This window comes from Vidua chalybeata, chromosome 16 (genome assembly GCF_026979565.1).
Source record: "Vidua chalybeata isolate OUT-0048 chromosome 16, bVidCha1 merged haplotype, whole genome shotgun sequence".
Taxonomy (NCBI): Eukaryota; Metazoa; Chordata; class Aves; order Passeriformes; family Viduidae; genus Vidua; species Vidua chalybeata.
In genome coordinates, this window is record NC_071545.1 from 2,125,502 (window position 1) to 2,153,150 (window position 27,649).

Here is a 27,649-nt window from a genome sequence, read left to right on the forward strand (position 1 = left end):
GGGACTTTAAAGGAGGGAGACCCTGCATGGTGTTGGAAATGTTCAGATGTCTGAGCTGTAGGGAGTGCACCCTTAAGAGCTGTAAACTCTGAGCCTCCACAATTAATGCACTCAGATCCTTGTTTGATGGAGTACAGGTGTTTCAAAGGGTGGCTGATACCCTAGGAAGTTCCTCCATGGAACACTGCCTTTCCTGCTGGATCCATACATCACTGTGGTGTGCAGGGTGTTAATATTTCAAAAGAGAGGGAGAAGTGATAATCCAGTTTAACTCAACATGCACCAGTATCACAGAACTGTTAATCAGCTACTTCTCCTCCTGCACTCTGCCTAATTTCTTGGCTTTGAAGGAGTTTTCACACAGCTGCTGTGTGATGTGTTAATTAGTGGAGCATTGGACCCTTTTGCTCTGAGTACAACATCCCTGTAACTCTGCTAAAAGTCAAATATAGATCAGTTTAGGCATTTTTAAAAGTACTCAAGCATTGGTTTGAATTGGGTGTTGTTTAGTCACTTGAAATCAAGGCTTTGAGGACACTGAGTTTAGAACTGGGCCCTGGAATAGGGCCAGGCACAAGTGGAATGTGCTGAAAGCAAGAGCTGAAAGATGAAGAGATGAGAAAGTGCTTCAGTGCAGCCACTTCTCAGTAGGGCCATTAAGAACTCTGGAGTGGGAGCCTGCTTAGAGGTGCCATTTCTGAAAGGATTGGATTTCTTAGAGAGAGCAGTGAGCACGTGTTCCTTGTGGCTGAGCAAGAGGTGGGGCCAGCTAATCCTGTCCAGGTGCACAGGTTGTGTTTTGCAAAAAGATTGGGCAGATGGAACTTGGTGTCTTTAGGAAATGCTGTCCTGGGAAAGGTGACCTTCTGTGCCATCAGCTCCGAGTGCATTGCCAAAGGCAGCAGGTGACAGTGACAGCACAGGGAGAGCCTCCAGGGAGCTGCAGAAGATGCTTTTGGGCTCTGTTCCTTATGATTTGGGGCTGGTTCCAGGGTTTTTCGGTGATTTGTTAAACCTGAAGGACCCATTTTTGGCTGGTGTGTTAAATGTCAAGTTTGGTACATGCAACAAACTCGAGACTTGAGCGTGTAGCAAAGCAAACAGGTTTCAGGCTAGAAGTCAGGAGGTTGCAGGAACCAGTTTGGCAATGGAATTTGTAATTTTTAATTATCAGCCCCCAACTCTGCCTTTCACCTGAAGTATGAAATTTGCCCGTCCCAGGAGAGGCTTAGAGCCAAACGCTGCTGGGTTTTTCCATCACTGTTGGGTCTGGGCTTCTTGTCAGTGCTGAGGGCAGTCAGGAATTGCCCTTCCCCATCTGCCACATCCTCCCTGGATCCTTCACAGGGAGGTGCTCAGGAGACCTCAGCAATGGCATCCTCTGCCTGCCCTTCCCACCCCATTCCAGGTAGGGAAGAATTGAAGTTCATTCTGGCTTTGGGTGGGGAGTAGAGCTTTGCTGGTAGACACCAAATTAGTTGCCATTAAACCAAGATTACTTTTACTGCTTTTCAATGTGCAGATTATTGATTTCTAATGGTTATTTTCTTCTGGCAGTGCCTGGCTAATTAATGTTCCCACTGAGTGGCACTGCCAGAGGGTTTGTGCTGTTGAAGGGCAGGGGAGCAGCGTGGTTTAGTTTTTTATTCCATTTTATCTCCTGAAACCTGTTGCATGTGCCAAAATCTATCAACAGCTGTCATAGTGTTTAAAGGAATTTGAAAACATGGGACTTTTATGTTCCCTGAACCTATTTTCTCTTTTTTTTCCAATCCATTTATTTATAAATATTTAAATAAAAGCTCTTCCTACCTCAGCTTCAACAGGCTGATTATAAATCTTATTTCTATCCTAAAGTGAAGATGGTTTCATTTTCCAGGAACTATAAAGGAAATGCCAGCATTTGGCACTAAATGGGTTGACTCGATCTGTTTTCATAGTCCGAGCAGCTTTTGGGGAAGGATCACTGGGGAAAAGTGAAGTAAAACTCATTATTTCTTTTGGAGATGTCGACTCTAATTTGCTCCACAACCTTCATCTTCTTTGTTGGAGTCTTTTTGTACATAATTTGTATAGCAACTGTGTAGAAAAAAACTTCATACATTAGATAACTTTCATTGCTTCAAGTAATGAAACACTTTTTAAAATAAATTATTTTCTGAATGAAAACAAATTTCAGTTAGAGCAGAATTTAGGGGAATGGTTCTGATAGATTTATTGGAGGTAGAGAGTGCTGTAAATTTATGTACATATATTTGGGGAAGAGTTGAGGTCTGATTTCTTGGAATTGTGGTTCTGTGCCTTTCTGAAGCCTCTGCAAATACCTTATTTCCTGACTGAATATACAGTTCTTCTGTATATTTAAACTACTTCCCAAGTTAGTCTGTAATGCTAAAAAAGAAACTTTCATTAACAATAGAGGAAGAAGTAAAACCTACAGGGTTTGCTGAATTCAGACTATGGTATTGTTATGTGGGAGAAAAAATCCCAAACAAGCCCCAAAGCTGGATTGTCAGATGAAAATCCAAAATATAATTACTGAGTTCTGTGGAAGCTGTGTTGTTTCTAGCCCAGCTGTGGATGAGCACAGTGTCTTGTGTCCTGTGGCAGTGCTGGAGACACAGAATTTTTATTTAAAAACACATTTAAGCATTATATTTGGAAGGTAATTTGCAGCTTCCAGTCTTGCTGGTCAAATCCTGGAGCACAAGAATTGCAGCTGGGATTTGTAGAGTTTAGTGGAGCTGATGAATGAGCTTAGTACCACACAGTGAGATCCCTAAATGAAAAGCCAATTCCATGCAAATTCCGTGCATGGAGAAATACATCTTCATCTTTATTGTTTCCTTTCCTGCCAGGGGCACTTTCTCTGCATTTCATTGCTATGTGACTTTAATTTTCAGAATATTTACAGTTACCTTGGAAGAGTAAGCAGGCATGTTGAGTTTTTTGCATGGGGAAGGTGGGGTTGATTTGGATTTGAGATGAGGATGAGAGATTTTGTTTGGATTTCTTTCTCTGTCTTCCTACACGGTACTAAATGAATGGAGAAAAGGAGTTGTTGAAAATACCAGTCTGTGATTAAGGCTGTCAAACCCCAAATCAAGAAAAGTAACAAGGGAATTAATGTCAGCACTCAGGCAAAATGCAGCACTGCTTCCCTATGCACTCATGGCTTTTCTGGGATCTGAACAGCTGCCATTCTGTACATGGAAAAATATGTTGGAAAAGCCAGTGGTGTTCTGTATCCTAAAAACATGGCAAGGTGGGGGAAATGGCCACATTGACCTTTGGGGGAAGGGAGAGGTGATGAGCTGGTCCCAATCATTCTTCAGCTCAAAATAAAGCAGTAATGAGACTTTCAAGGGCAGTTGTCCCCAGTTGAGGAAGGGTTCTCTTGGATTATCCTACAGTGGAAATCCAAAAGAAAAAATTCCTGGCTGTTTATAACTCCTGAGTGCCTCCCACTGTGCTTCTGCCAGAGGTCCTGGGCCACACTAGCAGGAGCCTGTCAGGAAGCTGCCCTGCTCAGACTTGCTGAATTATTGGACATGGGAAGATAATGGAGCAAAAAGAAATTCCAAAAGAAAACTGCCTCTGTGCTGCTGGCAGGCAGAAAGATTTTTGACCTTCTCAGGCTTGTTTTCATTTTATTTACCTCTTAATTAGCTGGAAGCCCTGTAAAACTGAAGAAAAAATGAAAATATTTTCTTTCAAGGCTTTTATCTTGTGCTGAAGATGGACAATGCAGTGGGTTTGTGTTCTAATGCTCCTCTTGGCACTTACCCCATCTGTGCCCTTGAACAAAATGTTTATTCCCTGTATCCACTCCTGTAAATAAAGAAATTGCTGAATTTGGTAGATTAAAGCTTTTAACAGCCACATGAAGTGTTTGCACTCTGTGGAGGATAAATTCTGGGCACTGCTCCCTGTTATTGTTATGGATGCCCACAGCACCAGCTTGTTCCCAAACTGATGGGAGGCACTGAGAATGTCATTACCAGCTCAGCTGGGAAAGGCTGGAATTAAACTCTTCAGAGAGCCAAAGGCATTTAGACCCAGCTGTGGAACTGAGGCAGTGTTAGCTCAGCACCAAGCCTTGCCACTAAAGACATTTCACTTGGATCTCTTTATTCCCAGCTTTTGGATTAAAGACCCTTCCTCCCTTCCTTCCCCCTCCCACCACAGCTGCTGGGGGGAGAGGGAGATGTGATTTCAGAGATGGCTGCATCACTCCCTGCTCTTTGGAACTTAACTGCAAAAAATCTTTTTATTGGGAATGTTGGAAGCATTTTTCCGCCTGCCAAATGTTCCTTCTGTTCTCACTGCCCGAGGGAGGCTGACAAATTAATTTCTCTCATTTCCTGGGCTTTGGTTACAGAACTGCCACACATAGAACTTGTAGTGGAAATTTGTAACTTGAAATTGCCACAGCTCAGGAGAATTACTTGGTTTGCTTCAGTTTTTTTAAGCAGTCCTGCTTCTAAGCCAAGCCTAACCTGTCACTTTGAGGAAGAGGGCTGAATGCAGATTGGGAAGCCAAAATTAACCCTTGCACCTGCAATCCAGTGTTGAGTCAATATTATATAGCTTTAACCAGAACTGCAGTTGTGTGTATGTATTTAAAGTCAGAAATCATTTTGTATGACCATCCCAGGAGTATTTAGCTTGAAGAAATGGCATCAGCTGTAAAATAGCGGTTGGCACATTTCTCCTGGCATTTTGGGGACCAGTTATGTCCAGTGGAAGGTGTCCCTGCCCATGGCAGGGAGTTGGAATCAGGTGAGCTTTTAGGTCTCTTCCAACCCTGCCCTTTTTTCCTCTGTAAACCAACCAGCAATGCCCATGCAAGGCCATTTCTAGCTGATTGTATTCTCACAGGCTTAGCTTCTGCTCTGGAACAAGAAGTTCCTTGTCATCTTCCCACAGTCTGGAGGAGACATCCCAGGCCAACTCCTGGCCAAGGAGCCATGAAGTGACCCCCTGTAGTCCTGAGGACTGATCCAAGCTTTACCAGTGCAGTCTGTCCTCAAACCTTGCACAGAGTAAATGAAAGGTGAGGATTCTGAGGGTGTGGAAAGATCACAGGAGGCACATCCTGGGGTTTGTGAGCTGGTGGTGAATCAGAGGCAGCAGCCTCAGAGCCAGAAGATGGATGGACCTGGGTGAGGGAGGGAACAGAGCAGTGTAAATGTATCCCTGTCAGAAAGCTTTGAAGTTCCCTTTCCTGCCTCAGCAGAACCACATGCAGGTTACTTCTGATTCTTTCTGATCCATTGAAAAATTACATTTTCCACTTGCTTCTCTCTCCCAGACCTCCTTGTGACATGGGTTTTACATGCTGGGATAGCTGAGGCTTTGGGGCACTGACTGAGGATCTGCATTGCTGAGTAGGGCAGTGTCTTTGTGACACCCTTTGCAGACTGCTGAGATGAGCTGGAAACCAAGCAGCATAGTTTGGAAGCAGCAAAATTATCATTTGCCATGACTTTAATGTCTTGAGGCAGCAGATGGGCTGTTGGGAAGGGTCAGATTCCTTCAGAGGGATTAATGTCCCTCATGAGCCTCCCTGTTGTGATATATTGCCAAATCATCCATCCCCTGGATTGGTCAAATGTGATCCTAGCATGGGTGAGTGAACTCCCTGAGTAACAAACTCCTACAGGAGAGCTTTGTGGCCTGCATGGACAGCTGGAATTGCCAGGGCCCTATTTGCAGGGAGCAGGGGATGTAGGGCTGCCTGGATTGAGGCTGAAGTGGCAGTGAGGAGTGCACAAACTTCCATGTGCATCAGGTTTGGAACTCCTGGAAAACAAAGGAAGATTTAACCTGTGGTCAAAAACTCAGAGAAAGAATCATGGAATGGTTGGGGTTGGAAGGAACCTTGAAGATCACCAAGTTCCACCCCTGAAATGAGCACGGACACCTTCCACTATCTCAGGAGGCTCCAAGCCCCATCCATCCTGGCCTTGGCATTTCCAGGGATGGGGCAGCTACAGCAAGACCAGTGTGCTAGGAAAAAAGCTTTAATTTCTGTTCCTTACCACAAAAAATGTGTTTAGAAACCTCTACTAGACCTTGAGCACATCAGAACATGTTATTACACCACATTTATCATCAGTGACTTGCATGCTGGTCATGCCTAATTAGTTGTCTTGGTTCCTTCCTGCAGTTTAGAGGAAGAATGCATCCATTTTTCCATACATCAGGCACACTGGAAGCTGCTTTATCAGCTTCTGGTCCATGAAAATGGAAATCCATTACCAGTTGAAAACGCTTCCCTGGGCATATTTGCAGAATGGGTTTTGCAATAGTGGCTCTTCATTGTTAACTGGGATTGAAGCTCCTGGGGAGAGATTCCCAGTAAGGGAAGTGGTGGGTGCATTTGCAAAGGGTCCTTCTTGACAAGAGATATTCAAGATAAAACTTCCCTCTCTGAAAGTGTTCATAGGGTAACAGGAGATGGCCCAGTGACTGTTAACCAGGGAAGCTGTGAGAGACATCCACAAAAAAATATCAGTGGTTTTGATAGACTCAACATATATTTATGCTTCCATTATATTTCCACTATATATGACTAATATTTTTCCACAATATTTAATATCTTTTCCACTTAGACTTGCTACTCCAGAGAGTCAAAGTTAGGTTAGAGGCTCTGTTGTAACAGTGAAGTTATTCTGTCCATTACAAGGCAGAGTTTTAGGGATGAGCTGTATGTACAGAGGATTCTCCTCTCCATCTATTGGGTGTGAGGGGTTAATTGCCCTGAACTTCTCATTTTCCAGACTAACCCTGATTCCACAGTCTGAAAATACAAATTCCAGCATTGCCACTGCTCTGCATTTCCCTGACAGATTTTTCCAGGCAGGTGTGGCTGTAGGACTGAACCTTGTTGTAGAAAACGAGGTGGATTTCTGTGGAAGGCTGTGGTATGTACATGAAACTTAAGGGCTGTTCGAGGGAGGGCAGAAGAAGGAAAGACATTAAACTTGAATGAATTATTCCACCTCAAAGGGCAGATCCTCAGAAGTTTCTTCAAACCCATCAGCTCCCTGCCCTGCCCCACTGCAGTGCCCTGTGCATGTTTTGGGGTGTTCCACCAGGCTGCTGGAGGGGAGCTGGTGAGGGAGTTGTTTATGGTTACAGACTGCAGTCCTCGCTGTTCCTTTGACCTCTTTGCAAGTGGAAAGGACAATAATTCCCATTTCTCTGCTGTTTTGTTTGAAGTGTGTTGGCTGTGTGGCACACACACTCTGAGCCCAGTGCTGTTGGCAGGGCTGTGTGTGCACCAGGCTGGGCTTGGCAAGGGCCTCACGAATAAACAGGGATTTTGCTGAGCTTCTGAAATGCTAAATGTTCCCAGAATAACAACTGAGCTACGTTATTCTTCCCCACCCTCCTCCAAAAACCTGTGGAATTATTTGGGAATTTGTATTGTACAGACATTTTGTATCTTATTTTTGCCCAAATGAACTTTCTGCTTTGGAGTTTGTTTTTCTCTGTGGCTAGAATGATGTTCATGAGCACTCCAGGCAGTGTGAGCAGTCACTGCCACCAACAGATGTAACTGCTGTCACTCTCCCCAGCAGAATGTTTGTTCTCCTCCTTTTCTCGTGCCAGGGAAATGAGCCTTTGTGCAGCATGTGCTGGGATTGCTCCGACTCCTGATCCAGCAGAGGAATAAGCTCAGCACAAAAAGCTGCTTTTATTGTTTTGCTGGAGGAGCTCCCAGGTTGGGTTCACCCTGCAATTCCCTGGACTGGTGGTGGGAAGGGAGCAGGCTCTGCTGGAGCTGAGCTGTGCAATGTGGAGAATCTGGCATGGCATCTTTAGCAAAGCTATTGCATCTGCTTCCAGAATTCCTCCTGTAGTGGGCTGGGTACAGCCTGTGGCAAAGCGTACAAAACATTTTTAAGTTCTTAATCGGATATTTTCTAGACAGATGCTTTCTCCATCTTTATCCACCTGTTATCAAGTGTTTTGCAAATGCAAGATTGTTTTAGGAACATGGAGCTGCAGAATTCCCTCTCTTCCCTTCCAGTGCCAAGCAAGTAATCAGAAGTTTTTACCTAATGACCAGGTCAGTATTTAAGGCATCATTAGACAAGTGCACAGCCAAGTCCATGTGTCCCCAGATCTGCTGAGAGGGATTTTTTTAGTCCTTTGGGATCTAAACAAGGATCACTGAGGGGTTTTTGAGGAGTCTGACTCACTCAGTTATCAGAAGCAGAGATGCCCATACATCTGCAGCTTGCAGTTTTCACATGGGCATGGAGGCACATGGAATATCCTGGGTGGGAAGGACCCACAGGGATTGTTATTGGACACGAAATGAGTACACAGAAGCTTGGTAAGTTCAAAGGAGAAAAATAGGAAGTTTTATTCAGACATCTGGTATTTATAGAATTCCAAAGGTGACTGGATTGGAGGATGGAATTACCACCTCTCCAACCACAATAAAGATCAATCAATCATTTCTCTCCACCCACAGAGAAATATGTAGACTATTCTATTTATACATGAAATTGTGTGGGAACTCTGACTCTCAAATATGTAAACATTATCAGAAGGCTGAAGAAGTTTTATGAGAACTTAAACACTTTCAAAAGAACTATAAAAGAAAACTTAACACCTTTAAAAACCAGGGTAACACAGGGATCATTCAGTGTCAGTACAGGACACCCCACAATCCCAGCCTGTGCCTGGGAGCATTGTCCAAAGGCTCCTGGAGCTCTGGCAGGGTCAGTGCTCAGTGTCCACCTGCCTGGCACAGTTTGGTGGCTTTGTAGTCCTTGTAGCTCCACACTTTTGGGATACTGTGCTCCTCTACCTGCACTGGTGTTTTCATGGGTCGTGTTGTACAGATGATGGAATCTTTTGTGCCCTGCTCCACGTGTAAAACCAGAGCAAAAATCTGCCTTCAAGTGTTGTAGATGTCGGCGAACCCAATGGGAAGAATGATGATGTCTAACTCCATTTCAGAAGGCTGAATGATTTCTTTATTATAATTATGTTATAATACATTAATATGCTATATAAAAGAGGATACTAAATACTACATGCTACTTTCTCTAACTATCATATCTAACTAACTCACAACTTGTGACCCTGTTCTCCAGAGCCCAGACACAGGTGGATCCGACTGGCTGTCAGGCCCAAACAATCCACCATGATCCAACCAAGCGCTCACTCTGGGTAAACAATTCTCCAAACACATTCCACAAGAGAAAAACAAGAAGCAGAAATAGAAATTGTTTTCTCTTTCATTTCTCTCTGTGCACCTCAATAAAAAATCCTGAGAGAGAGAGAAATGTGCTTGCCACATTCAAGAATAACTGCAGTCAGACACAGCACTCACCTCATTTGGAAAAGATGCCTTGATTGCTCCCTCCTGCTAATCTCAGCTCACTTTTTCATCATCTCCTGGTCTCTAAATCATCTCAGCCCTCGTGAATAAACACTAAATCCTACCCCATTTATTATGCAGATGATCCTATCATTGTTGTTTGATCACCCTCAGTTCTGCATAAATTAGTTTTTTTGTGTAGTGTTTAAATATATTGGTTCATTTTATTTCATAGGAAGCAAGGACAGAATCTATTGGCAGACCTTTGGAGATAAATGAGGCTGAGAAGGTGATGAAAATTGCCATCAACAGCGTTCTGGTAAGCAAAATGTCATTTAATTGTTTGCAAAATTATAATTTTTCTGCTGCAAGAAGAAATTTGCTCTTTTTCTCAACAACCTGGGGTAAAGAGTGCCAAAGCCATCACCTGCAGCTGCAGTTGATGCATCTTAGCCCCTCTCGTGGGGGAAAACACCATTATAGTCATATTCCCTGCCTGTGTTAGCAGCTTCACCCCAAAAGCTCTACAGGAGGGATAAAATTTGCCCAAATCAGCACAGAAATCTACACCCTCTGCCTTGTGTGAGCCCTGTGACCTCTGCAGAGCCCGGGCTGCAAGCAGGGACCTGGGTAACTCCAGAAGTGCTGGTGCCTCTGGAGTTGGGAAGCTGGGCTCTGGAAGCAGGACAGCTGAGTGAGGAGCTGGCACTGTGCTAATGAGGATCCTGCCAGGGCATCCCTGTGGTGCTTGGTGTGAAGGACTTCTTGTCTGTCCTGCACTTGCCAGCACTGTCCTTGCTCCAGGGTCTGGGTTCCTGAATTTCTGAGCCTTCAGCTGCACCATGTGAGGAGGGAGTTAACAACTCCCAGTGATTCCTGTCAGTTATTTCACTGCAAGCTGTATCCAGTCCAAGTGTTTGATTACAAGAGTGGAGTTGCAGGTTTAAACAGCCACTGGATAACCAAGAGAGATTCCAGGCAATCTTCCCTTATGTTTTGCTCCTGCTCACAACCTGTGTGAATACTAAATGTTGTTAATGTACATTTCTTACTCCAGCTTCTCACTCTTCTTCTCCATGAGAGAGAGATTGGCTTCCTGGCAAGCAGCAGTGGCACACACTCAGCTCATTAATCCTGGCCCAGTTCATGGAATGACCTGTTGGAGCTGAGCAGCACCAACACTCACAGCTGGAATTCCAGCAGTGGAATCCTCCCTTTCCCTTTCTCCCTCCCAAGACGCTCGTGGTTTCTTGAGCCTGAGCACACTGGATGTACTCAGCTCATTTAGAATCTACTGGAATATTCCCACTTCCCCTCCTGATTCCTGTAGCACATGTTGAAATGTTCAAGATGCTTCCCAGATTTTGAAAAAAATCGATAAAATAAAATTTAGGAAAGGATGAAGATACAGGAAGTTCTTTATAAAACTGACTTGTATATTGAAGAGAAAAGAAAAATTATGGAAGCTTAAAATTCCCTAAAATAGTACCAAGAAATAAATGCATTTCTCATCTCTTTATTCAGAGAGAATCGTGGAATCATTAAGGTTGGAAACTAACTGAATGATTCCATTAAGATAAAATCCAAAAAGACCTTAATGATGCCAAAAGATCAGGCTTCTTCCTGCCTTCTACTGCTTCTTCAGTGAGAAGGAAAACTAAAGTTACAGCTGTGGGGTTTTTCCTCCTTTAAGAATGTCGGCAAAAAAATCAGGTATTTTACATTTGTAAATGTCCAGTTAGTTTATTATCCTGGCCACAAAGAACTTCTGAATTTCCATTGCCTACTTGAGTAAACACAGATGAGATTATCCAGAACAATGTTCAGCATCTGAAAGATAAATGTAATTATCCCAGTGCCAGCCATGGTTCACCATACTTCTCTTTCAGGAAGAAGTCCAAAAAACCAAAGACATGTTGAATAATGTGGCTTTGGATGAAGCCAATTTGGAAGCCAAGATTGAAAAACGAAAATTGGAACTGGAAAGAAGCCAGAAGAGGCTGCAGACTCTGCAGAGTGTTCGGTAAAGATCATGAACTGATTATCTACAGCAGGAAGGAGTGTGAACAGAAAGGATGGAACTGGTGCAAACAGTCCCTCTGTTCCCAGAGGCTTCTGGTGTTCACCACCAATTTGAGAAATTCCTTCTGCAGCCCTTGTTAGGATCAGATCCTCTGGGCATTGATACAGTCTGCCAGAAAATTTGTAGAATCACAGAATCCCCAACTGGTTTGGGTGGGAAAGGGGAAAGGGCCTTAAAGCTCATCCAGTGCCACCCCTGCCATGGTCAGGGACACCTTCCACTGTCCCAGGCAGCTCCAAACCCCATCCAACCTGGCCTTGGACACTGCCAGGGATCCAGGGGCAGCCACAGCTTCTCTGGGCACCAGTGCCAGGGCCTGCCCACCCTCCCAGGGAACAATTCCTTCTCAATATCCACTCTAAACCTTTCCTCCTTCAGTTTGAACCCATTGCTCCTTGTGCTATCACTGCAGTTCCTGATGATGAGTCCCTTTCCCTCCTTGTAAGCCCCTTTGGATACTGGAGTGTTCAGGTTCACAGTTTGGGTTGATTTCTGGCCCTCAATTAACTTGCAGGTTTATACAATCTGCAATCTGACCTAATATTAAAAATAAAAGGAACTATTAGACAAGGCAGTGGTGGAAGGAATGACCTGGATTCACATCCCTGTTTTATCAGCACCGCTCTGCAGGATGTGGATTGGGTGGGTGTGAAGCTCTGAGCAGCAGCAGTGGTTTTTGGGGTGCATCAGTCAGCTCTCAGGTGTAATGACATCATCACTTCATCATAATGTCTAATTAAACCTGTCTTGACCCAGGACACTTTTGTAGCAAATAAGTCCCCAACAAAGTAGATGTTTTGCCAGCCACACTACACACTAACTTTGTGCAGTTATGGAACAGCAGGATAAATAATCTAACATTGCCTTTTAGGGGGGCCAAAATGCTGCCTTTGTCTATGTGTGAAAGGAAAAGGGAGTTGTACACAAAAACCATCTCTTTGCTTTATGTAATTCCCAGGATTGTTTAGTGAGGGGCTTTGTCTTGAGCTTTTATTCTCTGAAGCAGTGTGAAACCTTAAAAACAAGAGGTTTTTTGGTTTAGCAGATATGGAAGGGCAGCTGCAAAACCAAAATTGCATTTCAGAATTCTGTATATACAGAGCAATATTTATAGACTCCTAGAATCACAGAATTGCTTGGGTTGGAAGACACCTTAAAGCTCATCTCATTCCAAGTCCCTGCCATGGGACATCTCCCACTGTCCCAGGTTGCTGCAAGCCACATAAAACCTGACCTTGAGCTCTTCCAGGGATGGGGCAGCCACAGCTTCTCTGGGCAGATTTCACTGAGTTCTCTGTGCTTGCTCTCCCCAGCCCTGCTTTCATGGATGAGTATGAGAAGATTGAGGAGCAGCTGCAGAAGCAGTACAGCACTTACCTAGAAAAGTTCCGAAATCTGACCTACATGGAGCAGCTCCTGGATGATCATCGACGGACAGAGCAGGAAATGTTTGAGGTAGGACACTTTGGAAGTTCTCAGCAGGACTGTACAGCCTGCAGATCAACAGAAAATGTTTTAATCCCCTTTTCCAAAGCAGCACAACAGGAGTTGATTGAGTGACTGGCAGGTGAGGGACAATCCAGTGTCTGTGGCTGCTCCTGGCCAAGCACAGCAGCACAGCTGCATCTTCTCAGTTAATGAAGTTAAACCAGTGCAGTGATGGCTCTTGCAAGTCTCTGTCCCCCTGACTCATTTTCAGCTGCTGGGTTGCATGAAGAACATGAAGAATGTTTTCAGGATTTCTGATCTTCCTTTTGTTACATACAATGGATGTATTTACTTCTACTGTCTGCTGATGTATAAGGGTTTCTCAGCACAAGGCTCTTCAGCCTCCTCAGAGTTTCAATGGAAACAGCCAGGAGCAACAGTGAGGAGATCAGATGTGCTGGGATCTTCCCTCTCATAGACTTCAGTCTTGTTTGGCAGAATTCTGCCTTCTCTTGACTTGCTGAGTTGTGTCAGTTCAGTGTGATTCTCCTTGTGGATAATCTGCATCTGTATCTGTTTTGTTCCAGACTTTTCTTTAGGGTTTACTGGACTGCAGTGCTTTCAGCTGGCCTTTCCTTCAGCTTCCAACAGCTTCTTGTTTTATTGTCATCCTTCTCACAGTCATTACCCACTCTGTCTTCTGTTCTTCATTGAAAACACATTTGAGTGAGCCCTCTCCCCTGGGATCTTAGTGCTGCTGGGAGTGCTGCACCTGGAGTTACAGAATCACAGCATGCATGGGGTTGGAAAATACTTCTGAGACCATCGAGTCCCACCTGGCACCCATCCCACCTTGTCACCAGCCCAGAGCTCTGAGTGGCACATCGAGGCTTTCCCCAGGAATGGGGACTCTGCCACTCCCTGGGCAGCCTCTTCCCGTGTTTAACAACCCTTTCCATGAGGAAATTCCTCCTGATGTCCTAGACATTCCTAAGACATTCCAACCTAGACCTTCCCTGGCACAGCTCGAGGCCATTCCCTTTTGTCCTGTCCCTGTTCCCTGGAGCAGAGCCTCCCCCCCCCTGGCTGTCCCCTCCTGTCAGGAGTTGTGCAGCGCCAGAAGGTCCCCCCTGAGCCTCCTTTTCTCCAGGCTGAGCCCCTCCAGCTCCCTCAGGAATTTCTCCAGACCCTTCTCCTTGTTCTTCAGCCCCTTCCCCAGTTCCCTGCCCTGGACCCACTCCAGCCCCTCAAATGTCCTTTCTGTTGTGAGGGGCCCACAACTGGACAGAGCACTCGAGCTGTGGCCTCATTAGTGCAGCCAATTAACCCATTGTTAATCAATGCTTCCTCATTCCACCACCACCACCTTTTGAACACAGGGAAAGCCATGCTGTTGAGAAGTCTCAAATACTTTGCTGCATTATTTGCTTGAGGGGTAAAATACCTTTTCAAAGCTGATGTGGGCACTTGGCAACTTGTTAATCCCTGTGAACCAGTTTCCCCTCAAGCCTCTCTTTTCACAAGCACTGTCTCTGTACAGGTTTTTTCACCTCATATCTGAAGTCACTTCTATGTCTCTATTCCAGTTCTTCACCATATCCTTGCCCCCCACTGAAAAAAAGTCTTCAATTAAATCATAATCTTGAAGTCTAAAGTCTGATATATCCCTTCTGTTCAAATGCTACTGAGACTTCATAGCCAGAGGAGAAATGCTTTGAACTGAGCTACCTGAAAGTGTTTATGAATTCAAGTGCAGAACTTTGTTAATGAGTTGGTGCTCAGCTCTTTGGGGGATTTTTTTCAAAAGATAATAAGACAAAAAAAAAAGGCCTTTGTCATTCACAGCTGCGCCGTGATTAGAATATGGAGAGCACACTTTATTTTCCTTTTTTCTCCTTTCTGTGAGACTCCTGGGACCCTACCCATATGGTTTGGCTTGTGGTTGCCTAGGATAAGCAGGGAACAATGCTTCAGCCTAGTGCAGAATTAAAAAGTATAAAAGCTGGTGACAAAAAGATGTTGTTTTGCTTTGCACATTTCTATCAGTTGTACCTAAAAATACTTGGAACATATAAAGGATGAGACTCTGACCATCTCTTTGTGGGCAGGAGTACAGTGACTCAGGCAGCCACGAGTGCTTTGCTGCAGAAGCTGTTGCTTTGGTAGGAGAAGAGGGGGGTGTGTGTATATGTCTCTCCTCCAGCCAAATATTCAGAAGTGCTGGAGTCCAAACTGGGATTTGAAGTCATTATGAGTTGTCAGTCATCAAATTCAATCTCTAGGACTTGGGGACTGAAAGAGGGTAAAGAATTTCATCTGGAGAAGAGAAGGCTCTGGGGAAACTTTAGAGCAGCCTCCAGTGCCTGAAGGGGCTCCAGGAGAGCTGCAGACAGACTTGGGACAAGGGATGGAGGGACAGGACACAGGGAATGGCTTCCCACTGCCAGAGGGCAGGGATGGATGGGATATTGGGAAGGAATTGTTCCCTGGCAGGGTGGGCAGGCCCTGGCACAGGGTGCCCAGAGCAGCTGTGGCTGTCCCTGGATCCCTGGAAGTGTCCAAGGCCAGGCTGGACAGGGCTTGGAGCAGCTTGGGACAATGGAAGGTGTCCCTGCCCATGGCAGGGGTGGAATGGGATGAGCTGTAAGTTCCTTTCCAACCCAAACCCTTCCATGATTCTAATCTGGGTCCCAACTAAACCAGGAGACTTGCTAGTGCACTTCCAAACCGGTGAGGAGATGCGCTGTTTAATCCATTTTGGGTTCATCTCTGGCCACCCTGGAACACAAGGATGTGTCTGTCACTTCTTTCAGTCTTGGTCTGCTTTTCAGGTGGTACTTCCACACTTTGGCTTCTTTATGGTGAAGCAGAACTGTGGGTTATTACATGCTTTAAAAAAAGAGAACATTTTGCTCCAAAGCAATGCTTTGCTTGTTGTCCTACAGTTTATAATCTTGTGTCATTTTCAGCATCAACAGAGGAAAAAAATAACAAGGATAATTACATTTAATCTATTTTAAAACACACTCACTTCAGCTGTCAGAAACACTTAAAATTATGTTGATTTTTTTCCCCAACCCTGATTTGTCTTTTGTTCCACCAAACAAATCTTAATTAACTTCTGCAGTAGCAGCATGAGGCAATTCTTTTATCATTGTTGTGTATTTGCTAAAGAGCATGCCAGCAAAAAGCATCAGCAGAGTAATTAGATTAATCCAGCACTCCCTGTGCTGTTCTGAGCTCTGGTTCCTGGGCCCCTCTCCTGGATTTAATCCACGTTTTTAGGAGTTTTTGTTCTGACTGAGAGCCTGATGCTGTTGCTGAATAATGAGCCTGATCTGTGCTGCAGTTGGACTCAGAGTGGTTGGGTATCCACAGCCATCAACCTGGGCCAGAGTGCAGCTCCTAATTAGCAGTGATTTAAAGATTTTAGTTCAGTGCCACTAAGCAGTTGAGGCATTCCAGCCCCTCCAGAGCTGGTGGTTGTGTACATTTTTAAGGAGTTTATTCCGTGCTGTGGTTGTCCAGCCCCAGGTGGCTCCTGGTGTTGTCCTGAGCTTCCTGAGGCTTTGCCTGCCTGTGTCAGTCACAGGGAGCAGTGGTTGGAGTGTGGTCAGTGGGAGGCTCCTGCCAGGCTCTGGGCTGAGAAATCTGTGTTAAAAGAACTGACAGTGTTGAGGCTGAGCCCAGCAGTTTATTGATGATGAAGCAGCTCCTGCTGAGCACCCTGCCTGTCTGATGTGGGAGCCTGCTGAAATATATGAAAAATACACAATTATTTGGCCATTATCACCTGGAGAAGGCAGAAGTCCACACATGACTTGTCTTTCCAGTGAGTATCTCACACTTATTGACAGCTGTCATGCACAACTTACTCATGGATCCAAGGAATTTAAACCAAGGGCCTTTTGTCTTTGCAGTTTCCTTTGCTTTCTTTACCTCTTTTATTCTCCTTCTGTTTCTTGGTGCTGTTCATGGAATTAATCCATCTTCCTGCAGTTCTGTGCCAAGGTAGGGATTTATGAGCTGTGTCTCCTCAAAGATTGGGTCTTATTTTTCTGCTTTGTAAAAAGATTCAGCACGGTTAATTCATTTTTACCCTCTTTCTAAGATGGAATAGTTTCGGGTGTTTAGACACAGAAGCTATTAGAACTTCGGCTGTTCTAAAAAACCCAGTTTTCAGGGGTTTTTCAGATTTGGGGGTTGAAATTCTCTCTGGATTATAAATGAATGCCTCTTTTAAAAGACAGCACAGGCTAATACAGTTCAAAAAGGTGGTTTTGGAATTAGCTTATGTAATGCCAGAATAACTTGGCAATTTCCTTCAGCATTTGCCTTTTCCCTGGAGAGAATGTACTTATTCTTTCTTGTGCTTCTCAGAGGACACCCCAGAAGTACTTTCCTCTTCAGCTGCTTTCTCCTAAGGTATTTTCAGACTGCTTTTTGCTGTTAGTGTGTAATCTCAGCTGAGGAGTGCCATGAAGTGGTGGACACAGGGATGAGGCTGTTCTTAGCCACTCAGTCTTTTATCTTTGGTTTGGGATTGCTTAAACTGTTTTTCTTTTCATCATTGTGGAGTTTCCAAGGGCATGTAGAGATAGAACAAGGGAATGACTTCAAACTGAAGGAGAAGAGGTTTAGATGGGATATTGGGAAGGAATTGTTCCCTGGGAGGGTGGGCAGGCCCTGGCACAGGGTGCCCAGAGCAGCTGTGGCTGCCTCTGGATCCCTGGCAGTGCCCAAGGCCAGGCTGGACATTGGGGTTTGGAGCAGCCTGGGGTAGTGTCCCTGCAGCCTGGGAAGGTGTCCCTGCCCATGGCAGGGCTGGAATGGGATGAACTTTGAGATCCCTTCCAAGCCAAACCATTCTATGATTGAGTCTATGGATTATCAGTAAACAGTCCTTCATGATTAATCATGCAATTCCAAATAAACAGATTGTGTTATGACTTACCCTTTGCAACCTGCCCTTCCCAAATAAAATCCCCTTTTCATTAAACTCTTTTTAGCAGAGCTTCTGAATATGCCCATAATAATAAATAGGGAAATCTGAGTTCTGTTCCACTCTGAGGTGCCCCTTGGTTCTGTGCTTTTTGCACTGAACTATCCCTCTTAAGTACTAAATTCACCATTCCCACTGTGGCAGCTGTTTGCTGCAATAGCCAGCACAAGGTTAACATGAAAAGCAGCTGGTTACAGTCTTTAATCTTCTAACTAATGTACATTTGAATTATGACTGCTTTAAACATTTTACAGGTGCCAGGAGAGCACTCCTGGTCCAGCATTGCTGGACTGTGTGGAATATCAGATGTAAAAGTAAGCACAGGCTGCTGAATTGTTGGTTGCTTTTATTTTGGCATTTAGTTCAGTGTGCAAGGGTGACAGTATTGGTGCACTGAGACACAGAAATCAGTGGGGAAATGTGGAAAAAATTAGAGCAGGGGGAAGGGAATGCACAGAACGAGAAGGGGCAGCGGAGCGTAGGAGAAAAGGACAAAATAAATTATTGGCTGAGAAATTATGATCACAGAAAGGAGAAGCTGGAGATAGAAGGTGGGAGGGTGTGTGGAGAGTGTATTAGGGAAGACGAAAAGGTTCTGTGTGCATTTATTCCACTGAAATAAAATTCTGCAGTCCCCTGCCAATACCATGGCAACTGCCCTGAGGCAGGTCATGCCTGCCTGCTCCTGGGGCTCTGTTGATACTCTCTCCCATTAAAGCTATGGAGAACTTTTTGGGAAGTGCAAACAATTGAGATCAGTTCAATTATCTCAGTCAGATCAACTCTCAGTGCTCAAAGATCTGTGTTTTCATAGGATTTATCTGGATATCTGATGTGCCAGGTGGGTGACAAACTTGCCTTAGGATCCCAGATTTGGGGCCATTTGACTCACAGTTTCAAGTTCTTCATGTCTGACACACTCCAGAGCTCATTTTATCACAGAGCTAGAGATTAAACAAGAAATTATTGAATCCCAAATCACTTACAGGCTTTTCTGAGCAATGGAAAAATTCATATTCTGCTGAAGGGTAAAGAGGTTCCTTGTACCCCAGGGCTTGATGCTGTGGTTGGATATGAGCCCCCTGTAAAGATTGCTCAGTCTGATTCTTTCTTGCTGCTGTTATAAATCTGTGCTAATTCTTTTATAAATCAAATACTCTGCACTCGGGGAAGGAACACAGGGAGGATCTGCTGAGTTTTGCAGCCAGGGTGAGTTTGTCATGACAGCAGCTGTTTCTGTGAAGGGTGAGATGTAGCAGCTCTCCCTGACAGCATGGCTTGGAAATCCATGGATGACTGTCACAAAGAGAAATCAGAACTATCTGATCTCAAATAAATTCAGTTCTTAACTTTTCTCACTGAATTTTTTGTGCAGTGACTCTAGTGGAGAAGAAGCAATGCATGAGAACAGTCTCCAGTGCATTCCAAAGTGCTGCCTTGTAGGTTTTAAATCTTCTCTTTATCCAGCTTCATTTGGGGAGAAGATGAATAAATGTGTGGCTCATACTATGGTCTTCCTGCCTTCCCTGCATTATCCTTTTGAATATTCACAAAGACTTTAGATGTCTGAATTATGTAACAGAAATCACTTGAAATTCACTCAGAATAGGAGACAATCGGATTACTTGAAACAACACTGATCATGAAGATCAATTTATATTTTTTCCCCAGAGATCAACATTTAAATCATTGAGAAACATTTAAACAGGTTGAAAGAAAAAAGCTAAAATAACTCTTAATTTAGGACTGATGCTTGGTGCTTTGCACCAAATGACATAAGTAGATAGTGTTAAAATGATGTACAGGAAATTGAGGAGGTTTATGCTCTGCTGCAGGTACTTAGTGGGGAAAAGGAGCTGTGAGAAAGGCATTTTGATTTGCATAAACATGCATAATCTGATCATGTGCAAAACAGTGAGGTCTGAGTCTTTACACAGGAAAATAATTCTCAGTTTTCTGGCTGTATGAGAGCAATTCCTCCTTGAGGTCTGTGAGATGCAGAAGTGGAACACTGTGCACGTGTGAAAGGTGGCACGTGGTGAGATAAATGTCCTGGCAGCAGCCTTGGCATGGGCTGGCAGGGGCAGTCACTGCCCTGTGCAGTCCCTGCCTTCTCCTCCCAGAGCTCTGGGATCCTTTGGAGAGGATTCTGATGTTGGGTAACCCACGGGCCCAACTCTGCATTTCAGCAGCTTTGCAGCAGGGTCAAACATGAGGACGAAGGAAAGAAAGAAATCCCAGGACAAACTGCACACTTTTCTGCCTGGGGGCTGGGATCATATTTATTTACTGGAAATCCAGTTCCATTCCCATTTGGACTTACCTTGAGTGTGATGTAGTTCCAAAATCAATGGAAACCTTAATTGTAGGACACCATATTGTGAGACTCCCCTGGTTTTTTTTTAATTTGCTGACCTGGAGAGCTGTGAGTATGAGTCTCCTCCTCAGGCTTTGTTCCTCCTGTGAGAGGACTGAGGAGGAGCCTGCCCTGTAAAGCAGGGTCTGAGTCCCCTTGGCAGTGCCACATTCCCTGGAAATACCTGCTGGTGGCCACCTTCTGCTGGGAAACTCCAGAGAGTGCATCCTGCATCTCAGATCCTGCCCAGCCACCAGGGTGTTTAAACCAACAGCTCTAGTTTCTTAATCCATAGAGTAAACTGGAGTGGAGCTCTCATGTGTCCCTGCTATTCCATGGAGGAGAGCAGAGCTGTGGAAAGCAGAGAAGCAGGATGTGTGAGGTGAAACCTGCTGGTGTTGTCCATTGCTGGTTGCCCAGAAATTATTTACCTGCTCTTTTGTGTTAAAGAACGGTACTAGAAGCAGTGCTTGTCACCCCCTTGCTAAAGAGGTTTGTCTGCATCATTACTCACCTGCACTTCCTTCTCCAGCCCACCTCAAGGAGATGTTTGAAAATAGTTTTATTCCAGTCATTTTAGAAGTAGGTAGAGCATTGTCCTGGGGAGCAGGAAGTAGGAATGCAAATGTTTTCAAGCTGGAGAAATGGTAAAAAAACAGGTCTGTGGTTCCTGTGCTTGGGCTCTGACAAGAGTTAGAGAGAGGCTTGATGGTGCTGCCACTTCATTTGGGTGGGAGATCAGGAATAAACTGAAGTGTGCATCAGCCCCCTCTTGAAGATGCTCTTGCTGTGAGAAATGGGGGCTGTATTGAGCTCATTATCTCAAGATAGAAGGCAGAGTCCAATATCAGTTCCTGGAACCCTCAAGTTCACCAACAACAGCTGCCCTTTAATATGCTGAACACTCTCCTTTAGAAGCTGAGCAATCCTGACCCCCTTGAACACTTGAGCTTTGTGCCACAGGCAGAGATAATTCAGGAGTTGGAGTCTGGCAGGGATGAGGCAGTGACTGCTCTGTGGTGCTGAACAAAACACTGCTGTGCCTCCTAGCTTGCAGTCAGTGTTAATTTGGTTGATGGTTTCTTCAGGCACTGCAAACTGACCCCAGAATTGTACATTAATTCAAATAAATAACACATCCAAACAGTATCACTTGTAAGCTCACTACAATAAAGATTTAATCCATGAAGGGAATGTCCAATGAGCTGTTACTGAGTCATTGGAATTCATCCCTTCCACAGAGGCAAATAGGAGAAATGGAGAGTTGTCATTAGGGGAAATTTGCATTGTATGTAATGCTGAATACAGAACACATCTGATACAGAGGATAAAGTCCATCTTCTGTCATGTTATTTTAGGTAGTAATGAACTTGTCTGTGTTATTGCTGACTTGAAGCTTCTTGTATGAAAGGATTTTGACTGGAAAATTCTGGGCAGAAAATGTTCATCTGCATCTCTTTTTTAACTTCTTTCCTTAGTTCTGTTTAGATTTCTGTAAGTGCTGGCAGATGATTTAAAGGCCTGTGCCCTGCCCTGGTCTCATGCAGCCTCTCCCAGTGCCTTCCCAATGCTTCTGTCTCCTGAGCTGTGCCCTGCCATGGGCACTCACACAAATCCTCAGCAGAGAGCTCAGTGCTGTTTCCTTGGATGTTCTGCTCCCTTGGCTCTGACCTGTGGTTCCTGGGTGGGTCAGGAGTATTTCTGACATCACAGAATGGTTTGGGTTGGGAGGGACCTTAGAGCTCATCCAGAACTGTGGACAAGGACACCTTCACCAGCCCAGGGTGCTCCAACCTGGCCTTGAAACCAGCACAGCACAGCAGTGCAGAGAAGTATTTGAGGTGGAAAGTTTTGAGCTGGGCTTTGTTTGTTGTCTTTTGGGGTTTTTTTGAGTAGAAAACTAGTCAACTAAATCACTTTTAAACTTGCTTTCTTGGTCACTGACTGGCACATTCATTCTGTCCTGTCCATTCATTCAGGCAAGGTCAGCTGTGGCATCAGACTTTATCCAGTCCAGTCCCCAAAGCCTCCAAGGACAGAGACTGTGCAGCCTCTTGGGGCCAGCTGTGTACTGGTTGATCATTCCAATAGAAAGCATGTAGTGTGCACAGTAAAACGTGCAGAAAGGTTTTATATTACATCAAAAGTCACTCCAGAATCGTGCCAGGGGGACAATTACTGGAGTAAATTACTCAGTCAGTGTGTGAGGATACGAGGGGAGAGCTTAGAGAGAGGCAAAAAGAGTTCACACAGAGCATGAGCTGACCCAGGTCAGCAAACACATCCCACAGGGTGAGAACAATTACCAAGCTGTCATTCCTCACCCTGAATAATCTCCTGTTGAGTTCCCAGAGGGAAGGTGTTGATGTCCAGGGTATGAAGTGTGCTCTTCCAGCTCTACTTCATCCATGGGTACTGCAGGGCTGGAGCTGGATGAAGTCAGGATCTGCCAAGCAATTCTGGGAGCTTTAGGAAGAAGTGTGTGAGAAATGTTAAACCAATCTGATTAACTGATTTTAAAACAGTTGCTGTGGGTTGGTTTTGAATGCACTTCACTGTCTGGCTCTGTGCACCCTGAGCTGGTGTCACTGAGAGCTCCACTGGTGTAAATCAGCCAAAAATCCCATCTTTTCCTGGCTCTGCCTTCTGCTACTCATGTGACCCCACATGAAGGCTCTGCTGGACACCTTTCCCACACATCCCTGATGGAAGTTTGTCCTTCCTGAAGACTTTCCCCCAAAACAAAGTCATCATAGCTGGCAGTAGGATGAAGGGAAACGGCCTCAAACTGTGCCAGGGGAGGTTCAGGTTGGATATCAGGGAAATCTCTTCACAGAGAGGCATGGGGACATGCAGTGGTGGCACCATCCTTGGAAGCATTCAAAAAACAAGTGGGTGTTGCACTTGGGGACATGGTTGGCAAAAAAACCCTTGATCTCAGAAGTATATTCCAACCTTAATGATTTTGTGATTCTATGAAAACCCATGCTAACTCTGATAGCTTTCCTTGATGAAACATTGGCCTCACATTAGAAAGCATTTGTGCTTTTCCCATGATTTTCTTGCTGGTATGAAAGATGCTCCATTAATTAACACATTTGTCCTTGAAAAAAGGAACCTTTCAAGGAACTTCTGAGGTGTTTTTATGACTCCTCTTGATGAAAGTGCCCTTTAGTAGTGATCTAACAGGTCTAATTGGTTATTTTGATAAATGTGAGTGCTGGAGCTGGTGTGCCAGAATTTATTAGGAGACACCATATTTCTGTAATCCCTGTGGGATCACAGCTGTGCACACTCTGATTCCTCCTTGTTTGTCCCCTACAATGGACTCACTTGTGTTCAGGCACATGAGATGGGCTCCCACTTGTTTTGCCTTCACAAGGAGCATTCCAGAGCCTGTTGACAGTGCCCTGCTTCTTGTCAGCATCATCATCATCACCATCATTCCCTGCCAGACCTCGTTCAAAGCCTGCTCACAGCTGAGCCAGCCTGATGATGAAGGTTCTTCTGCCCCACTCTTTCAGGTGGATCTTGTCTCTCTCCCACCACTCCTCAACAGAATAAAAAGGAACAAACCCTGCAGCACTGCAGGGTCAGTCAAACATAACGAGAGCCATGTTCCCATTCAGAACATCACTTTTGGGGGCAGTATTTAACAGTAGTGCAGCATCCATGAAACATCATCTCTGCTCTTAAAGAGCAGCTCCAGGTGGGCTCTCCTGTTTCCATGAACTTTAGTCCCTTTCCCGTTGGCCTTGGCAGATTTCCTGTCATTGAGAGCTGTCACATTCTCATCAGGCTCCTCATCCTTTATCTCCCTCCTGCTGAAAGGGTGGCCACTCTTTTACCAAAACCAGCTGCCTCAGTGTGGCAGGGGCTGATCTCAGGTGCTTTGTTCTGTCTCAAAGCAGGGAGCAGCTGCCCAGATGAAGTCAAGGTGAGCTGAGCCCTTTAATCCAGCAGCAAATTGGTTTCCTTCCTCCCAGGGTACTCCAGAGCAGTGGGAGCACTGTAAATCATTCCAGAAAAAAACAGAAAGAAACACTGTTTTCCCTTGCTAAGATGAAAACATTAGACAGAGAGAGATTTTCTGGAATTGGGAGAGTGTCTGAGAACAAAAGGAATAGCTGAGGCAGAAATTGAAATGCTTGATCCAAATGCAGAAAGTCAGTGAGCTCCAGTTGTTGTCCTGTGCTTTTGTACTTACTCCCTTGCTGTTTCACCCACTCCTTTACCTTTCCTTTCTGTTTAGTGGTAATTGTGTCTGCCAGCTGGCTACAGGGCACAAATTCTTTATATTAAAAGTCCTGCTGGTGTTTTAAAAAAAAACAACAAAAACTTTGGAGGTTAGCTAAAATTAAAAAAATAAATAAATAAAATAAAAAGAAAAGCTGAGCTGTTTTAAATGGTCAAATACTGCATCATTTTTATTCTTCCTTCTTTTGGGCTGTCAGACTTGCTGCTTTGCAATCTGCAGGGGCAGAGTTGTCTTCAGTGTCATGATTTCTCATGAATTCCAGCTGGATGGTATGGTTTAACCCAAAACTCAGGAACATCGGGTACATCATAAAGGACAGGGATGAGGGACTGACAGTCGGATCAGTCATGTGGCTTATCTAAATCCTGGATCACTGCCTTGAGGCAGCCACTGAGTCAGTGACAGAGCTAGTTGTCTGTGGATCTCCTGCTGGGGGATGTTCTCTGTGGCCTCTGTTTGAAAACAAAATCACCCCAGCCACCCGTCCCAACCCAGAGCCTGCACACTGGAACTCAAAACTGTTTTATTTGTGCAGAGAGCAATAGATCAGAGCATATTAAAACATTCTGACACCATTTATTGCAAAGACTTTCATAGTCAGGTGTCAGGTGGAAAATCATTTGCCAGTTGAAGGAGACTGGCAGAGAGATGCAGAGTATCTGAATTGTGTCATTCCAACAAAAAATATTTCTCTTGTATGCTGGGCAGGTAACATTTCTGTAACAACAGAAAATGGGCATGAAAAAACCCAGTTGATTGTAAACACAGGTGAAACTTACTTGATTTAGAAGCCTTTGTGTGTCACCAGAAGGGCTCTGCATTTCCTGCTGTTCTTGTCTGTGTGGGCTCTGTGTGTCACCAAGGGCCTTCATAGAGAGTGGGGACATCACTGGTGACTAAGGACACCCTTGTGCTGAGAGCAGGGACAGGTCATTAGCAGTGAAAAGTCATTCTGACCTGCTGGGAGGAAACTTCTGCACCCTTTGGCCTCTCAGACAGGGAACAGGTTGTCCAGCAGGTTGATCAGTCTCTCCCTTGGAGATCTTTAGGACCCAATAAGCTCCAGCCCTGAGTGCTGGGATCTGATCCCATTGCTGGTCCTGCTTGGAGCAGGAGGTTGGGCTGGGACTTTGGAAGGTCCCTTGGAGTCAGGGTTATTCAGGGGGTCTCAGTGTCAGCCCTGCCTTGCTGCCATTTCCATCAGCTATTGGCAAAAATTACTCCCTTGGGCAGATTTACACCCAGGAGAGGCTGCATAATGTATGGAGGCAGAGAAGGAGAATTTCCATCTGTCTGTCCCTAAAGCAGGATTTTTAGTCCCAGTGATCCCTCGTACCCTGAAAGCCCTGGGAGTCTCTGAAGGGGCAGGTTTGTTTGGATTTTGTGTTAATTGGTACTTAAATTGTGTTGATCTGACACTGTGATTCCCCAGTGGGAGCTGCCACTTCATTTGATAAAATTCACGTGCAGAGGATGATCCAGAGAGGGTTTGCCTGCTGCAGCTCCTGCTCTTTGGTTACTGCAGAGACTGAACAGGGGGTTAAATAGTGGCTCCTTCCTGTCCCAAGGCACTCAGGCTGTTCCCTGTGATGAGCACAGGGACACATCTCTGTTTTCATGGAGCTGTCACCCTGTCACTGCAGGGAAATGTGACACTTGAGCAGCCCTGGGCTCTGGTACAACACTCTGTGTGCCAGGAGCACCTGCAGTGTTCCAGTCCATCACCCCCAGCTCCTGTGCCCTGCCACAGCTCAGGAGCCTGGATCACACACAGGTGCCCAGCTTCAAACTGAAACACAGCTCTGATCAGCACAGGCTGGGCTTGGCTGAGCTGCCATAAATCTCCTCTGCCACGGTGGTGTCACCATGGAAGGTGGCAGCTGCTCAGGACCAAAAATGCACCTTTGATGATTGCAGGCACTCAAAACCTTTAAAACATTAAGTGATAAATTCTCTTTACTTTCTAGATTTTTGAAGTGCCATCCCTTCTGCCCCCTCTTTGAAGATGTCACTTGCTAAGGACAGTAACCAGCAGTTCACTGATGCTCTCCTGGCTCTGACTGGTTTGGAGCTGCCCATTTAAAACATTTTCTGTTGCTGCAGTTTTTGATGAGCTTCTGCAGGATGTGGCAGGGATGGAGCCAGGGGCTGCTTTGGAAGGGAGGATGCACAGGCTCAGTAGGCTGACAGTGGCATTGGACCAGCTGTACATGAAGTTATTCAGAAACCTAAACCAGCAGAAAAACAACATTTCTCCTGCCAGTTAAGTGTCTGGGCTGGCTTGCAATGAGATCAGCTGAGCTGCTGGCAGCAGCACAGGTGAAAGGCTGGAGGAAGGGGAAAAGTGGCTCATTTGTATGGGTAAACATTCTTTTAGCTTTCATTTCTCTCACAGTTTAAGTTCATAAACCCCATCTTCTTAACCCTGCTGTTTCCCCCACAGGTGCAGCATCCCATCCTCCAGTCAGGACCTTGGGTAGGCACATACTGAGCTGCACTGGAGAATTTGCCTGCCTTAATTTTGTTTTGCTGGGTTAGTTTGCAGCAGGTTCTTTTTGTGTCACTGCACAAATGCTTTTCTCGGAGCTGGAGAGTGGGAGAAGGGAAGGAGCAGGGAGGCAGGGCAGGGGAGCTGATTTGTCTAAATTGGAATTGCCAGCTTCAGCTATCATGGTGTGTGCCTGGAATTGCAGTGCCAGGCAGTGATTATGTCTGTGATGATTATATCACTGCTGTGTGGACATTCTAAACGTGCTTCCTGGGTTATCAATTTGTCTCCATGACATTTGGGAAATGTCCTTTTCTTTTTATCCTGATTTTTCCTTTCTTTGCCATATGCAGTGTGTGAGCTGCAGCAGCCAGTGGGTTGGGATCCAGCTGGGGGATGATCCTTCTTGTATCCATTTGTCCTAGGGCAGAGCAGGGGGAAAGCTGCCTTGGGAATGGGGGCAGGGCTTATATAAATCACTGACCATATTTAAACCATAGGGCTGGCTGGGAGGAAGACTTAAGGGAAAAAAAAGACAGCAATTGTGAGGCTCAGTGAAGAGATATTGGGACTTACTGATGCAGAGGGAGGCCTTGGCATGACCAAAGGAAACACTGTTAGCTGGAGACTTCTGAACATTTTGCCTCAGGTCCACACACATTTCAATTTTCATTATTTTTGAAAAGGC

General features: G+C 45.1%; 1 protein-coding gene across 7 annotated transcripts in view; it reads left to right on the top strand.

The window, feature by feature from the left end:
• The window catches only part of CLUAP1 (clusterin associated protein 1), a 65,122-nt gene that overhangs the window by 15,693 nt on the left and 21,780 nt on the right, over positions 1–27,649 (top strand). For all 7 annotated transcript variants that reach the window (XR_008433722.1, XM_053957398.1, XM_053957395.1 and 4 more), the window contains 3 exons: positions 9,582–9,665; positions 11,236–11,369; positions 12,743–12,884. Coding sequence is in view for 6 of the 7 variants with exons in the window: in XM_053957398.1 (XP_053813373.1) it covers positions 9,582–9,665; positions 11,236–11,369; positions 12,743–12,884 (360 nt within the window). In the remaining variant the exon portion in view is untranslated. The remainder of the gene's footprint in view (positions 1–9,581; positions 9,666–11,235; positions 11,370–12,742; positions 12,885–27,649) is intronic.